Genomic DNA, 15000 nt, shown 5'->3' on the forward strand with positions numbered 1-15000 from the left:
ATAGGATCTGAATATTTTGACAAATTAGATACAATACCGTTGGCAATAGAACCAAAATAGCACTCTACCCTCATTATCAATGGAACTTCAATATTGGTACAATCTGGAATAATTTTAAGAACAATATCCAGTGTATTTTGTGATTCTCTATATTTTCCAGCAAAGTAAAATAGGCGTGAAAGACGAATTAACATTTGGACTGGATTAGAAGGAAATAATTGGGATTCATTGTTTGTATCTTCAACATCATTATTTGAAGTATTTGATGAGCTAGCCGAGAAATCATTTTCCAAATACCACTGTTGCAGTTCAATTAAGGATTTTCTTTTTAAACTTCTGCTAGACTCATCATGGGTTTCTTTCCACTTTTTAAGTGCGGCTATTAGGGAACTCAAAGATTTTGACATAGATTCTAGCTTTGCTAAGGTGCAATTCTTGTTAGATAACTCTCCTGCTAAAATCTGAGGATATAATTCATTCATATCACCATACAAATGCGTTGTTTTTAAAACATCTATTTCAGCTGCCTTAAGAGATTCCAAATCATAAATTTTCATTTCCCTAAACCATCTTATCAAATGGAGTAACATTTGAGAATCTAAATAGGGCGAAACTAAGTTGTTTATGTCACCATTCATGATATCATTATTGTTTGTAGTGTTCATTTTTTTGAACAATTCTTTATTAATTAGAAGTTATTCCTACTAAAATAAATTGAGACAACGCGCCAAGTAATTGCGCTATCACTAACCTTTAATCTTGACGAATGAAAACTTAGTGCAAAACGTACATAAAGATAGTGTACACTCACCCATACAGGTTATTCAAACCAACCTAGTATTATGTGTTTTCTATTAAACTAAAAGTCTTTTTTTTTTTTTTTTTGCGGTGGTTAGAGACGTATATTCGGTACCCACTGCATTTGCATTAATTGCAAGATTAATTTTTCACACAAAAATCAGGAAAAACTGGGAGCTTGAAAATTCTCGTTATCTAAAAACTTATAGTTCTTAATTATATAGATGATATTATTTTATACGATAGATTTGATTTTATTTATTACTCTTGATATAGTAATATTACAACAAGCATTAAAGATGAAATCGACATATTATTCAGAGATGAGATTTACAAGCATGTCATCTATATCACACCGTACAAGGGTGTGTTTCATTTTACTTTGCTTATTAGCTAATATAACGAGGACAATTTCAATAATCATTTTGGATCTAACATGGCCAATTGTCAGCGAATACAGATTATTATTAAAAAATGAAACAAATATCGAAGAATGGTCACTTGATTTGTTGAGAACGCTGCCATCTCTTGTATATTTATCGTCTTACTCAGTGGTTGTACTTTTTTGGGCTCATGTATATTATACTTCTATTTTAATAAGCACTCCTCAAATGGTTTCGTTTTTCGTTGCAATAAATACAATCATATATGGGCTATATATTACTGGAATGGTAGTTTCACTCTTTAGTAATATTTTAAGCTTTGCTTCAATTTCAATGTTTTTACTTGCAATTTCATATATTTCAATCTCAATATCAATGCTCTATTATGGAATAAAAGTTGTTTCACATTTAACTAGACGCGCTGCAAGTGGCACTATTTTGAGGTATAACGTAATTCAACGTGTTCTATTTCTAACAATATTCTGCCCAGTACTTTTATTTATAAGAGGGATTATTTCTGGAGTACAGTGCATTTATAGCATTATTGGCTTCCCGACTTATTTTAAGATATTTGACAAAACTCCTATTGGAGATTCAGTAATATTTATTCTAACAGAGCTATTCCCTTCAATAGTTATAGTAGTATCGTTCTGGCAAAAAATTTCTCCTTCGACCCTGACAGTATCAACTAGGGGTCTCGGTTTCACTTCTGGAGTTTTTAGCAACATACAAAATACAAACGATAATTATAATACGCACCACTCATTCCATTTAATTCAAAATATAAACGCACTGAATAATATTGATGAGCTGGTAAAGAAAAAAGATAGAGAAATAAGCTAATAAAAATGTTTATTCTTTAAAAAAACTTATAAAATTGAATAAAGTAAATTAATATAACTTTTGGTCTTCATCGTAATATGAAATTACACTATATTCATGTTTTAAATACTTTTCAAGTGGAAAAAATGTTGCAGAAACTGTCTTAATATTATCAAATACTCTTCCGTTAAATTGGTATTGCGCACGCCTTGCAGCAGTAATATCTGAAAAATATATAAATACTTTACCTGCTCCACTACAGCTATGAAATTCTTCAATAACTTTTGGACGCGGACAGAATATTTCAAGAATTGTTCCATATACTTCTGCTTCAGACCTAACCGAGTCTAATGTCGAATTATATATCTCGTTATCAACTAGTTCTTCTGGAAGAAAAATATTAAGTAACTGAATTATTTGGCTAGGCGTTTCTCCAACTTGTTTCGAATATTTCATCATTAATCCAAGTACTGGATTGCTAAAAATATTGTAAGTCATGCTTGTAGGGATCTCTGTAATATGTAAATATTCACTATTTTGGATTATACTCGAGTTAGCAGAAAAATTAGATTGATTAAATTGACCTTTATTTGATTTATAATTTGTTATAGTCCCACTTCCAAGATAGATGTTCCAAATTCCATTTTTGGTTGATTCTATAGGCTTTCCATGAAGTATGGCAATTGCCTTTTTACAAAGCGAGCTTTCTTCGAATTCAAAGCTTCCAACGCCTTTTGGGATTCCCGTAATTGGATCATATATTATTGTTAGAGATTTAAGTTTTCCAATATTCTCTAGATGTTGTCTAATTTTCTCTTCATTTATATCAGTAGGTAAATTTTTTAATATACACTTTTCATTTTCTTTAAAGTTGTCATATTGACTGATTCTTGGGATAATAAATGTATCCAAAACTTTTTCATTATTTAGATTCGAATATTTATTCGGTCTTCTACAGAATAACTTGATATTTTGTGAGTCAATAATATGCCCATCTAATTTCAAGCATATAAGAGAAAATAAACTTGAAGTAAAAGTTACGCAGAAAATATTATCAATTTTAATCGAATTTTCCAAGTTTGCAATTAATCCGGTAGAACATGATAAAGATGAAAAATCAGATTCGACTACTTCTTCTATCAATTTGAGCTTTTCAGAATCATTAGATGCCTTTCCTAAAATTGTCAAAATAACGCCGGTTAAAAAAATTTCAACAGTTTCAGAATTAAAAACATGAGGATCTGAACCAAATTCTACAGTTCTAAAAGCTGGATCAGATTCATCTATATTGCTCTTCCATTTAGTTTCTTTAAGCTCTAATTTGTTTTCATAATTTAATTTATCCATGAATAAAAAATTTAATTCATAAAGCGGCTTCAAGTTCATTTTTTCCGACCTAAATCGAAATGAAGAAAAATCCAGAAAATATAGAATATTATACAGATCATATTAACAAAAAGATAACAAATTCGATAAGCAATAGTATTAGACTACTTTTGAAGAAATTTGATGTGGAATTAGATGATCCCAACATATTAGATACAGCTACAGAAGCATACATTAATTATATCGAATTATTGGGAAAAATTTCATCAAGTATAGCAATCGCAGCAGGAAGAACTCAAGTAAACATTGTAGATATAAAAAAATCAATTAAAAGCCTAGATATTAAGAGATATGAACAGGTATTTTTGGATAGCGAATTGGAAAGCACTATCAATAAAAAGAATAACTTTGGAACAAACTTCTTAAAGAGGACTATACCTGACATTTGCACAAATGGCAATTCACTATGGAAGGATGTATTGAATGACACTAACAATGCAAATAAAAAAAGTCTCGACCCAGAGTTATTTGAATACGTTGACTCGATACCAAAGCATATACCTGATTTCTTACCAATTTTCCCACCCAGGTTAGACTACTGCGATAAATTTATTAGTAGTCAGTGCTCGAACGGGAAAGATTTTTAGAGTAAATTATCTTCTTTTTTTAGGAGTATTTTCCACATTTTCACTTGCGTTAAAGCTTCTCTTTCTTATTGAAGAATTATCTAGATTTCCTTGGAATTCAGATAATATTTCATCGTCAGAGCTTTCTGATGATAAATAGTCTCTACAACTATCATTTAAAGAGGTTTTGGAAGATTCTATTGTTATGGTAAATGGCTCCCCGTTTTTCTCATAAGTTTGAAAGTTTTTTTCTGACTTGATAATGTTTTTGTCACAGATATTAATTATAGCGTCGCATTGAAATTCTCCACAAGAAAAGTCCGTAATAGAAACAATGCATCCATCAGAGAACTTCCAATTAATAAGTGGTCTTTGAGAACTATATTTGATGAAATGATCATCCTCTAATAAATCCGGATCCCAAATACATTTTCCATTTAACTCAACAGAGGGCTCAGAAAGCTTTAAGTGCTGGCAAATAATTCCTTTTACAAACTCCATTAAATTCCACTTATCAAAGCTTACAATCTTTATTTTAACAAGTACTTGAGAGCAAATTAAACATTTTGGGTTGCATTTTTCAAGGCTTTCCGGGCAAATAATGAATCTACCCATTGGTATAGACCTTATCCATACGAATTTATTTACAAATAGTAATTTATTATTAGATGAGCAATCAGAATTCCCCGCTTCAGGATTAGTTAAGCTTGATAATTTTGATTTTAACATTAGTAAAAGTTGTGCAATCTGTACTCCTGAGACAATAGCATTTGTTGATGCAACTGCAGGAACAATAGATCCAGCAATTGATTGGCATGACCAGCGAGATTGTAGAGGGATATGGAAATTATAAGATCTCAAATTGGATGCAGCTGAAACAAAATCCATAGCATCTTTATTATCTTTATCGAAACAAAGTGAAGCTGTACCAATTTCATTCATTCTATTTATAATAATTTTACGTACACTATTGAAAAATAACTCAGCATTTTCCTTAATGGAAAAAACCTTTTGCTCAGAGTTTTCTAAATCATCTTCTGAATTGATTACCCGATCAATGTAATTTTTTCTTTGAATGTCATCCCAGGATATTGGAATAGGGATTTTCTTGTCGTTGCTGATGTACATTTCCTGATTATTCGCCAATAAAGTTATTTCAGAATAAAACAAGAAATTGAACATATTTACTATATAGTTTTCAATAAATTCACTTGCTTCATTTTTCTCTAACTGCTTTAGATTATCTAAATCTATTTGAACCTTTTTTGATATGTCGCTTAGTATGTTATCAGACTCCTCTTTTTCATCATGCCTAACTCCAAAAACAATATCAAAGAGATATTTAGACCAAGCAATAGAGTGTTGGGGCTTGTCTGGGACTGATCTAATTGTGCAAACTGGAAATGTCTTTTGAGTTGGAGGAGGATAACATTCGTAACATCTTGAGACTCTGGGAATTATTGGATGAACCTGCCCATTGTAACCCGCACTTCCTGAATCAATTAACTCGATATTTGATGCTATGCAGATTTTATTCACGTAACTTCTCGCAGAAATATTATCAAGTGCATTTAGAACAACGTCAAATTGATTAAAAAATTCCGTGTTGTAATCCATTATATTTCCTACGATACCAACTATATTCGATACTTTATGATTATCGGAGTTGCATTTGTTAAATAATTTTTTTGCCTCTAATGCAACAACAGTTGACTTGTTCATCCCTACATGTTTTCTTCGAAAGAAGAATTGTCTATTTAAATTACTAATGTCTATTCCATCCATATCAATAATTGTAATGTTACAGAAGCCACTAAGAATCAAGTCCTTCACAAGCTCACACCCAATTCCTCCAGCTCCAACAACAAGTATTTTAGAAAGTTGTATCTTGAAGAATAATTCTTCACCGAGTACTTTTTTAACATTTTCAAAAAGATTCATTATAAGTTTAAATTGAATTAATTCACTATATTATTGCGGCAAATTTATTGTAACCTATTTCTAGACTATTTAATAAAGAGCTGTTTTGGAATATCGCTTTGATTTGCAATAATAATCTTTTTTTGTGTTAGCTTTGGCGATATTAGACAGTTGAAATAACTGCAAAATGTTGCTAATGAATAAAAAAAGAATGTGGGCAGAGAAATATATAGCATTATTTTTACCCCGACTTCAATAGGATTATACCTTCTTTTTAGCGCACCAAAAGGAAAGTATTCAATTACATCCATAATTATTCCAATAATAACGGGTGACAAAAGGAAACCCACCAAATTAAAACAAAATTGTGCGATGGCTGATGCGAGTTGTCTTGTTTTGCTTGATACACTTTTCATTATAACAATGATCGACATTGGCAGTGTGCTAGTAAGGAAAAACAAAATGATAATCATACCCCAGAAAAAACTGATGTATGAACAAGTCCGAACCACCGCCATTGATATAATAAATCCAATAAAGGAAAGTAGTGTGCATAGTGTTAATATAAATCCGAAGCCATTTGGATGGCGATCATTAATTAAGTCACCTGTAATGCCTCCAATATATACTCCAAGTGTTGGACCTGAAAGATAAATACATGCAACTGAAAACACAGATGTAATTCTATCTACTTTAATGACTTCTACAAAATATTGATTTAACCAAAATAAAGTGCATGTTGTGAAACAGTAAACTCCACAAACTGCAAAGGTTGAAAACATAAAAATGGGATTTGTGCAGATTTCTCTAACTTCAAAACTTTTTGAAGAGTTAGGACCAATAGACTGAGATGGGATAATTAGAATACTGGATCTCCTCAGTTTGCTATTTCGCTTGTTTGAATTACTTTCGTCTGGTAATAGATTATCATTAGTTGATCTTCTTAGATCAACACCTGAGACAAGAAGTCCTGTAGTTTTTGAATATTCAACTTCGCTAAGGCGTTCCTGATCTCCTACATCCAAAATTTCTCCTGGAATAAATATTAAAACAATTATTATTGGGATGATTAATGCAGATTGAATAATAAAAGGCCCTCTCCAGGAAACAAATAATGAACTGATTTTTTCGCTAAGTGACATGTAATAAATATTAATATCTTCAGCAGTAAAACAAGTTAAGACCCCTCCGAGTAAATATCCAAAAAATACTCCAATCATACTAAATAACTGTTGATATGCAAGCCATGTAGTCGTGTTAGATTGAGGAGAAAATCTCTCAACCCATAAGGGAAGGTAAACAATTGAAAATGCCTGGAAAAAACCAATAAAGAATCTGGATGCATAAATTTCTGCTAAGGTTAGCGATTTTGATGAATAGATTCCACTGATTGCCACACATACTAGCGAACCAATAAGTAATACCTTAGATTTCAACACCGGCAAAAATAATCCAGTTAATAAACAACCAATTAAAAAACCCATATAGACCATTGACCCAATAAAGCTAGATTGTGCATATCCTACTCCGAAGCTTTTCTCTATATTTTCAAGATTACACGCAACAAAACCATGATCTAAACAAAGGATTGTTGAAATCAATATGCTCAATAGAAATGTTATCTTTATTAATTTTGGATTGAATTCTTTACCTGCGTTTTTATTAGATATTGAGAAATCCAAACCATCATTTGTTATTTCTCCTTCAAAGAGTGATACATACAACCCCTGCAAAGTAGGGAAAGAAGTCCTTCTGGATGATCTTCTCATAACAGATAAATAATAATTATTACTATTGGCCTCAACTTCCATTTTTCAACTTAAATGATTCTTTGAACTTAAAGATGTGCTGATTTCACAAAAAGTGCGCGCCCCTCACAAAAATTTTATGAAAATATGAATAATAAAATTAGTGGGAATACGTTTTATCTACAATTTAAACCTATTGTCTAGTTTTATTCTCGTTTTCAGCAGCAATTTTTGATTCGATGGCCGAAACAAGCATATCTGTTTCTTCATCAGAGAGGAAATTACATCCTTTTTTATCAACTACGACAATTTCCATATTTCTTGAACCCGATTCAACAACTTCAAGTAGTGCGCTGATAGCTAAATTAATAGTTTCCTCTTTTGCCATGTCGTGTTTATAGTTCTTTTCAAGAAACTCCTGCACTGTCTTTGAATTTTGTCCCACAGCTTGTGCCTTCCATTCAAGCGCAATTCCAGATGGGTCTGTTTGATACAAACCTGGGCTTCCATCATTATGAACACCTGCAATCAAAGTAGATACTCCAAAAGGCCTAACGCCACCCCTATGAGTATATTTCTGTTGTTGTTGTGCAGTAAATCTTGCTATATAGTCTACTGGTGGTGCGTCTTCTATATTCAGCCTAAAGTTTTGGCATTCTAGTCTTATTTTATTTACAAGAACTCTTGCGTCAGCATGGAGACCAGCAAATGCAAGGCAAGTATTATCATCAACTAACAATAATTTTTTTGCGCTCCTAGGATCTTGAAGTTTTGCAACAGCCTTTCTCTCAACTGCGAGTACTACGCATTCTGCCCCACGTACTCCTATTGCACCATAACCCTTTCGAACTGCCTCCATTGCATATTCTACTTGAAGTAGGTGACCATCCGGAGAAAATACAGTTATTGCTCTATCGTAAAGTGACATTATTTTAAAATTATCAATTCTTTTTAAAAGAATAATTTATTATTAATTGTAAATTATTTTTGTTAACCTTTTGCGGCATTATCTTTCTCGCAAAGTATTACCCCTCAAAGTAGTGTTATGTTTTATTTAATATAGAGATAAATGCATAATTCAAATGTATTTTATTTGGTAAATGGTGAAAATCATGATCTAATTAATTGCTATTATTGCGAATCATGCAATAAGTTAATATCTCAGGAAGATGTAAAGATTGAAGTAGATACGTATTTTTGTCCTAGTTGTCTGGAAAATGTTCCTTCAAGCGAGGCATTTTCGAGAAATTTCAGATGTATTAATTGCCATGATTGCCCAAAATGTATGGCGACAATTTCTACAAATAAATTAGACTTAGGGTCTGAAACAGACGAAAGCAACGGAAGAATTATGCAGCATTCTTACAACTGTGGATTTTGTCATTTTTCACTAAATGTAAATCTTGAAATGGATGCTGGGAATGAAATTGATGAAAAAACGTTGAAGGAATCTAATGATGGAAATAACAAATTGCATATACATAAACAAAACGACAGTCTTTTTTTACAAGAGTCAAATTATTTATCTTTAATAATTGATAAAGTTAAAAATTCAGCTTATAAACATTTTGACACTAATATCTCAAGCGAAACAAAACAATTAAATAATCCAAATGATGAACAGAGTGAATTAAATCTTTCATTAAGAATTTTAGAAGAAAAACAAAAAACCTCAGCAAGTTTAATAAGGGAAAAAAATATATGGCTCAATTCTGATAAGATGAAATACCTTTCAAATATCAGAGAGTTGCTTCCGACTTGTTTAAAGAAAAATGATTTATCTTATAGACAATATCTAAATAATCCAGATATTATTAATTCAGTTTATCTATCATTGAGAGCAAACTCAAATAACAAAACAAAACTATGTCCTTATATGAAAAAGTTGTCAGTACAAATATCCAAAAGATGTATGGCATGTAAACGCCTTGTAATAAAGCCTCAATTGAATCCACTATCTCAGCCACCATTTAGAGTGAACTTGAGTGCAAACCTGTTCTTTCCAAATTTCAGAATAGTTTCAATTAAGGATAATTCATCTGGCGATCGATCTTTTACAAAAATTATTAAAATTAGGACTGAAAATTTAATGGATAGACAGGTTAGGATTGATTTTCTACCTGAAAGAGACCAGAATGAGCAACTATCAATAGAAAATTCAAAAGTATATTCAATTTTAAAAATAGAACCGAAAAGTTTTACAATAGAACCTAAATGGGATCCGTTATTGGAACAACAATCTCAACAATCGAACAGTTTTGCCCATGAGAGACGAAGCAGAAACAGAAAATATTTGGACGTGTTCATTTGTGAATCTGAAAACATTCGGGATAAGATAGAATTAGAACTGACTGCTTTTACAAATTTTCAATCTCCCACTGGGAACGAATCTACAGTTCAAATTAAATTAATTGGCAAAGCAAACATTCAAGATGAAAACTATACAACTAATTAATAATCTTCAGCGCGTTTCTGACGCTTTTTATATATAATAACTACAAATAGTGCACCAATGGAAACGAACAATATTGCTCCACATACAGTAATAATCTTTGCATTCGACTCATTTTCGAAATTTGTGGGAAGTTTCCCGCCACTCCTTTCTAGCTCAATAGATGAAACTAAAGTTCCTTTTTCACCGGAAGTTCTAAATGTTACAGCAGATGTATCATATAACGATGTTTTACTTTCTTCCTGCATTTTCTGAGTCATTGGGACGGCATTGATACCAGGCAAGTTTTCTGGGACCATGTTTTCGACTTCATTTACTTGAGCTGGACTTTCTTCTATATCTTCAGGATTTGATATTGACATTGTCTCAATCATTTGTTCGGTTGGATCAATATGCCGTCTTCCTGCCGTTGTAAAACATAAAATTCTACTACTCTTTTTTCCGCTTGGCAGTTTACATTCTTTTTGAGACTCTGCCCTTGGTAACATCCTAAAGTTTACGGCTTCAAGCGAAAGCCACAAAAAATCTTCGCATTGTCTACCACATCGGCTATAACATTCTGAACATGCGTCTGGAGTAGTTGGATCGCATCCATGGAAACCGTAATCTTCACAATTAGGTATTTGCCTATCAAATTGCTTCTTTGCTTGATCTTCTAATACCCTGATCTGTTTACTTTTTTTATTTTTCCGTTTAAAAACACTTTTAAACTTCCAACAATTAACATCTGAGTTAGAAATTAAAAGGAGAATCATTATTCCTATGAAATAATAACTCACCTTTTTGAGAATCATTTCTTTATATCTTAAATGCCTTCATAAAATAAAGATAATCTAAAATGCACACCGTTAACACACAGACAAGGGTGAGAAAATAAGAGTCGAGAACAGAAAAAAAAATTATTTATACCTTATTTTCCAAGTAATTTTTAATTTGATTATATGCATTAGAAAGAATATGAAATGCATCAGCAGATCTTGGATGATCACTTTTATCAGGGTGAATCAATCTTGCCTGTGTACGGAAATAAGTATTAATTCTTTTTAGAATAGATACTTTATTTTCTGATGTTATTATATTTGGTACTTGAAATAGTTTGTATGGTTCGTATCCAAATTTTAGAATATATGTCAACGCATATGCGGTTTCATAAGAGATATTTGGGTGGTTATCAATACATTCCTGAACTTCCAAGTCAATATTCTGATTCCCACTATTAGTATTGGATTTCATCTCGAATATCTGTTTAGCTTCAGCAATTAGCTCTCCTTGTTTCCTACGATATTCTTCCTCTTTTTTTATATCTAATTTTATTGCATTATTTCTATATTTAGGTGACAAGTACTTCTCAGAAGAGCATACTCTACACCCTCTTGATATATCTTTCATAGCATATATAAGTTTATGGCCCATATTACACCTTAACCAAATTCTCATTCCTTCGAGAGTATTCGTACCTTCAATATAATCTATTCCAGCAACATTTTTAAACTTTGTATGAGACAATCTTTCCATAATTTTTTTCTCAATTTCTACACACTCTGGACATTTCTGAGAATTCCTTCCCCCTTTCCAGCCATGAAAGTTACAAATATATACATTATTTCCAATTGCATTTACCTTTTGAACACTCGGTTTGTATAGAAAATTTTTAAATTCTGGTTTAATTACCGACTTACTTCTACACCCATAAGGCTCGCCCTTATCCATATTATATCCAAATAAGCTATAAGTTCGAATAAGTAAATATTCATAAGTTTCTTTTACCTTTCAATCAAATAATTATTGAGGTTATATATTAGAAGATGTGGCATACCGCCATACGTTTACTTGCTCTAAATCTTTACAATTATTTGTAATAGACCTTCATAAAGCTACACTGAGTTTAATAGTTTATAAATAATTATTGATTCAAATGGAAACAAAAGAAATAAGAGAAAATATGGAATTAACTGTGGAGGAATTTATTCGTAAACAAATTTCCGAATATGTAAGTAGCATTAATTAATTTTCTTTTTTAAATAATTCATTTCTTTTAGAGCGCAAAGCTAGATGAAAGACTTAGCTCATGCGCAAATGATATTGATAAAAAAATAAATATTGGATGTGAACCAAAAAACAGAGCTTAATCTTCGAATTAACTAATAACGTACTTGATACATTGATTTAATATTGAAGAACTGATGGCGCCTACAATATATAATATTTTTTGAGTTATAAAGTGTTATATTTGTGAATATTTTGATGTATTATTTCTATCTAGTATAAATATATACATATAAATAAATATATACATTATATATCTTTGTATGTATAAATAATTAACCTTTCAAAATGGAATATGAAGTGTTCTTTGGCTGTAATTGCATTGGCATATTTATTGTAACTTGCATTTTTTTATATCATTTTTTATCATCTGATATTCCAATAGAATTTACCAAATTGGAAAATGAGTAAAGATGAACAAAAAAAAATTGACTCCTCGTATGATAAAGTTATAAAGAAACCAATAAAGTTGTTAAAGTATAAGAACTCTAATTCAAAACTTGGAATAAAAAATAACGAAAAAAACCTCGTACAAACAAATAAATTGGCGAATAATCTCGAGTATGAAAAGAACTTTCCAGAAAGTCTAGTCAACCATTCAGCACTGAATGACGATGCTACACTTTTAGTACCAAATCCAATTGTTGGAATAGACGAAACTACGGGGTATACAAAGGCGGAATTATCTCACAAAGAAGCACAAAGAAAAAGGGTCCATAAGCAAATTGAATTTCGCGCGTCCTTAACGCACCGTCAAAGAGTTTCAAAGTTCAATGAGAAGTTATCCATGTTGCCGGAACACTTTGATATACCAAAGGTCGGTCCAGGATAACTATATTTATTAGATTTCTTAGTGTTAAGCCTAATGGCTGTATTCTCCTTTAAGCCATAATTTTTTGTGTATATATTTGGCGCATGTATTTTTTTCTATTTTTTATTTTTATTTTTTAAATCCAACTACACAAATAAAAAGGAGAAATAATGAAAAATGAAATCCTTGCTTTTCGTCTGTGAGGACTCCAATTCAATAAATCGCGATTCAAGTCAGAGGTTGAAACCTGGCGACAGATGGTTTTTTGGTGAAACTGAAATAATTGATAAACAAAACAGCGCATTAAATATCCCTTTAGATAATCACAACTATAGGAAGTTTGAGCTTGATCAAATCATTACATATGATGTTGACGAACTATCTTTAATAGCAAATAACCTTGCAGAACAGTGTTTTCTGAATAGCTCAAACAACTTGGTAATTTCAACTTCATATTCATTTGGCAATAATTGCCCGTTATTGCTTGAAGGTTCTTACAATGGCAATAATACTCTAGTTGGACCAGGATTGTTTTTATTGTTATCAAGAAATATTTTATCTACTATACAGGACCAAGATGAAAGTAACAGTATTAGTTTGTATTGTTCTTGGACTGGTGTACTGAACAGTGGAGACTTCACCGATTTGTTTGAAGATTTGAACAAAGAAAATGATTCATTTGATATGGAAAATTTATCTCCGATCAGTGGAGAGTTTGGATACACCAGTATTTTTAAAGTTGAAAGTGTAAATTCTCTTGCAGCAGAAATCAATAATAAACGAAAATCATCTAATTGGAAAGAAATATGCCATTATATATTTACATTTAGAATATACAAAGATTTTAATGAAATTGAATCTGGGAAAAATAATCAAATGGGCTCTATATCTCTAATATCGCTGGGTGAAGGTATTAAAACAAGAATTTCAGGACAGATTAGTCCCTGGAATGCGTTAGAAATGGCTATGAAGGAATTTAAAGATCCTATTAAATCTGACTTTTGTATGCTTCAATTTTCACGTTTTATAAGTCATTATTTCGAATTCCCAGATTTAATTACAATCATATATAGATTTCCATTTTATATTAACCCAATGAAGCTTAGCCATGGAAAAGAAATCAAGTTTATCCTCAGTATGATGCTCTTTCATCAAACGTTTTTAAATTTTATTTCAATTGAAAACAATGTTGATTCTATCCAGAAAGATAACTATATTTTGGCTCCTAAATCAATACTTTCAAACTCTTCAAACATAGATAACCAGAATTCAAAATATTTACAGGATTTTGGTTATGATTCTCCAATTCAAATCGATTCATATAAGTCTTCATTTTTTTTCAATAATGAGTTGAATGATGCACCGATACCACCACCGAACCCAGTATCAAAAAATGAATTCAATTTAAAATTTCAAGAGGATTCATCCAAATACAATATTTTCCTAGAAAATGGATTTATTTCAGAAACATCCAAGATAGAAGAAATTTATTTGGAAGGAAATAATGGAGATCTAGAGGGTAACATCTCAAATTTACCAACCAAAAAAAACTTAAAATGCGAGTATGATACACTTATACGGGAAATTAAAATGTTGGAGAATACTATATTAGATAAGAATGAGATTATTATTAGATTAGAGAAATTAATAGATGCAAGGGATCAAATTATTAAACAAAATCAAGAAACCATAATGCTACTCAGACAAGATTTGAATACTGAAACTACTAAGGTTAAGGAATTGGAGCATAAAATAAAGATGAACAAAGGAGATAACTTCTCAAATCATTTACACAATAAAAAATTACCGTTACATCTTCAAAGAGCAAGGCCTTCTACTGTAAACAATAATCTAGTGAGCAAAAATGTGGGTTGTTGCAATGATACAGAAATTCACATGGTTAAAACACAGAACAAAGATGAAAATAATGTACTTCAATATACACAAGATGAAGCTGTATTAAGCCCTGTTTTAACTGGTGTAGCAAAAATGGCACTTGAAAAATTTTTGAGGAACTGATCTACTTCCGCGCGCGAATTTTTTCCACATATGTAGTTTAAAACTTTTT

At 31.2% G+C, this 15000-nt stretch overlaps 11 protein-coding genes across 11 annotated transcripts; 5 read left to right on the top strand and 6 right to left on the bottom strand.

Moving 5' to 3' along the window:
- The first annotated feature begins 1022 nt into the window (after positions 1-1022).
- Chro.20163 (hypothetical protein) lies at positions 1023-2024 on the top strand. Its single annotated transcript, XM_662439.1, has 1 exon — positions 1023-2024. The coding sequence occupies one exon, from the start codon at positions 1023-1025 to the stop codon at positions 2022-2024; it is 1002 nt and encodes a 333-aa protein (XP_667531.1).
- A 48-nt stretch (positions 2025-2072) lies between these two features.
- Positions 2073-3389, bottom strand: Chro.20162 (U2 snRNP auxiliary factor). The annotated part of the gene is made up of 1 exon (XM_662440.1): positions 2073-3389. The coding sequence occupies one exon, from the start codon at positions 3387-3389 to the stop codon at positions 2073-2075; it is 1317 nt and encodes a 438-aa protein (XP_667532.1).
- A 20-nt stretch (positions 3390-3409) lies between these two features.
- Chro.20161 (hypothetical protein) lies at positions 3410-3976 on the top strand. Its single annotated transcript, XM_662441.1, has 1 exon — positions 3410-3976. One exon carries the CDS (start codon positions 3410-3412, stop codon positions 3974-3976), a length of 567 nt encoding a protein of 188 aa, XP_667533.1.
- A 6-nt stretch (positions 3977-3982) lies between these two features.
- Chro.20160 (SUMO-1 activating enzyme subunit 2) lies at positions 3983-5896 on the bottom strand. Its single annotated transcript, XM_662442.1, has 1 exon — positions 3983-5896. The coding sequence occupies one exon, from the start codon at positions 5894-5896 to the stop codon at positions 3983-3985; it is 1914 nt and encodes a 637-aa protein (XP_667534.1).
- A 65-nt stretch (positions 5897-5961) lies between these two features.
- Positions 5962-7686, bottom strand: Chro.20159 (transporter). The annotated part of the gene is made up of 1 exon (XM_662443.1): positions 5962-7686. The coding sequence occupies one exon, from the start codon at positions 7684-7686 to the stop codon at positions 5962-5964; it is 1725 nt and encodes a 574-aa protein (XP_667535.1).
- Positions 7687-7816: 130 nt separating this feature from the next.
- Chro.20158 (proteasome subunit alpha type 7 (Proteasome component DD5)) lies at positions 7817-8551 on the bottom strand. The annotated part of the gene is made up of 1 exon (XM_662444.1): positions 7817-8551. One exon carries the CDS (start codon positions 8549-8551, stop codon positions 7817-7819), a length of 735 nt encoding a protein of 244 aa, XP_667536.1.
- Positions 8552-8692: 141 nt separating this feature from the next.
- On the top strand, positions 8693-10078 carry Chro.20157 (dynamin-like protein). Its single annotated transcript, XM_662445.1, has 1 exon — positions 8693-10078. The coding sequence occupies one exon, from the start codon at positions 8693-8695 to the stop codon at positions 10076-10078; it is 1386 nt and encodes a 461-aa protein (XP_667537.1).
- On the bottom strand, positions 10075-10869 carry Chro.20156 (hypothetical protein). Its single annotated transcript, XM_662446.1, has 1 exon — positions 10075-10869. The coding sequence occupies one exon, from the start codon at positions 10867-10869 to the stop codon at positions 10075-10077; it is 795 nt and encodes a 264-aa protein (XP_667538.1).
- Positions 10870-10978: 109 nt separating this feature from the next.
- Positions 10979-11785, bottom strand: Chro.20155 (hypothetical protein). The annotated part of the gene is made up of 1 exon (XM_662447.1): positions 10979-11785. The coding sequence occupies one exon, from the start codon at positions 11783-11785 to the stop codon at positions 10979-10981; it is 807 nt and encodes a 268-aa protein (XP_667539.1).
- Positions 11786-12524: 739 nt separating this feature from the next.
- Positions 12525-12953, top strand: Chro.20154 (CG15432-PA). The annotated part of the gene is made up of 1 exon (XM_662448.1): positions 12525-12953. One exon carries the CDS (start codon positions 12525-12527, stop codon positions 12951-12953), a length of 429 nt encoding a protein of 142 aa, XP_667540.1.
- A 156-nt stretch (positions 12954-13109) lies between these two features.
- Positions 13110-14951, top strand: Chro.20153 (hypothetical protein). The annotated part of the gene is made up of 1 exon (XM_662449.1): positions 13110-14951. The coding sequence occupies one exon, from the start codon at positions 13110-13112 to the stop codon at positions 14949-14951; it is 1842 nt and encodes a 613-aa protein (XP_667541.1).
- The last annotated feature ends 49 nt before the right edge of the window (positions 14952-15000 follow it).

Source organism: Cryptosporidium hominis, assembly GCF_000006425.1.
Source record: "Cryptosporidium hominis TU502 chromosome 2 CHRO012045, whole genome shotgun sequence".
In the NCBI taxonomy this organism is placed as follows: Eukaryota; Apicomplexa; class Conoidasida; order Eucoccidiorida; family Cryptosporidiidae; genus Cryptosporidium; species Cryptosporidium hominis.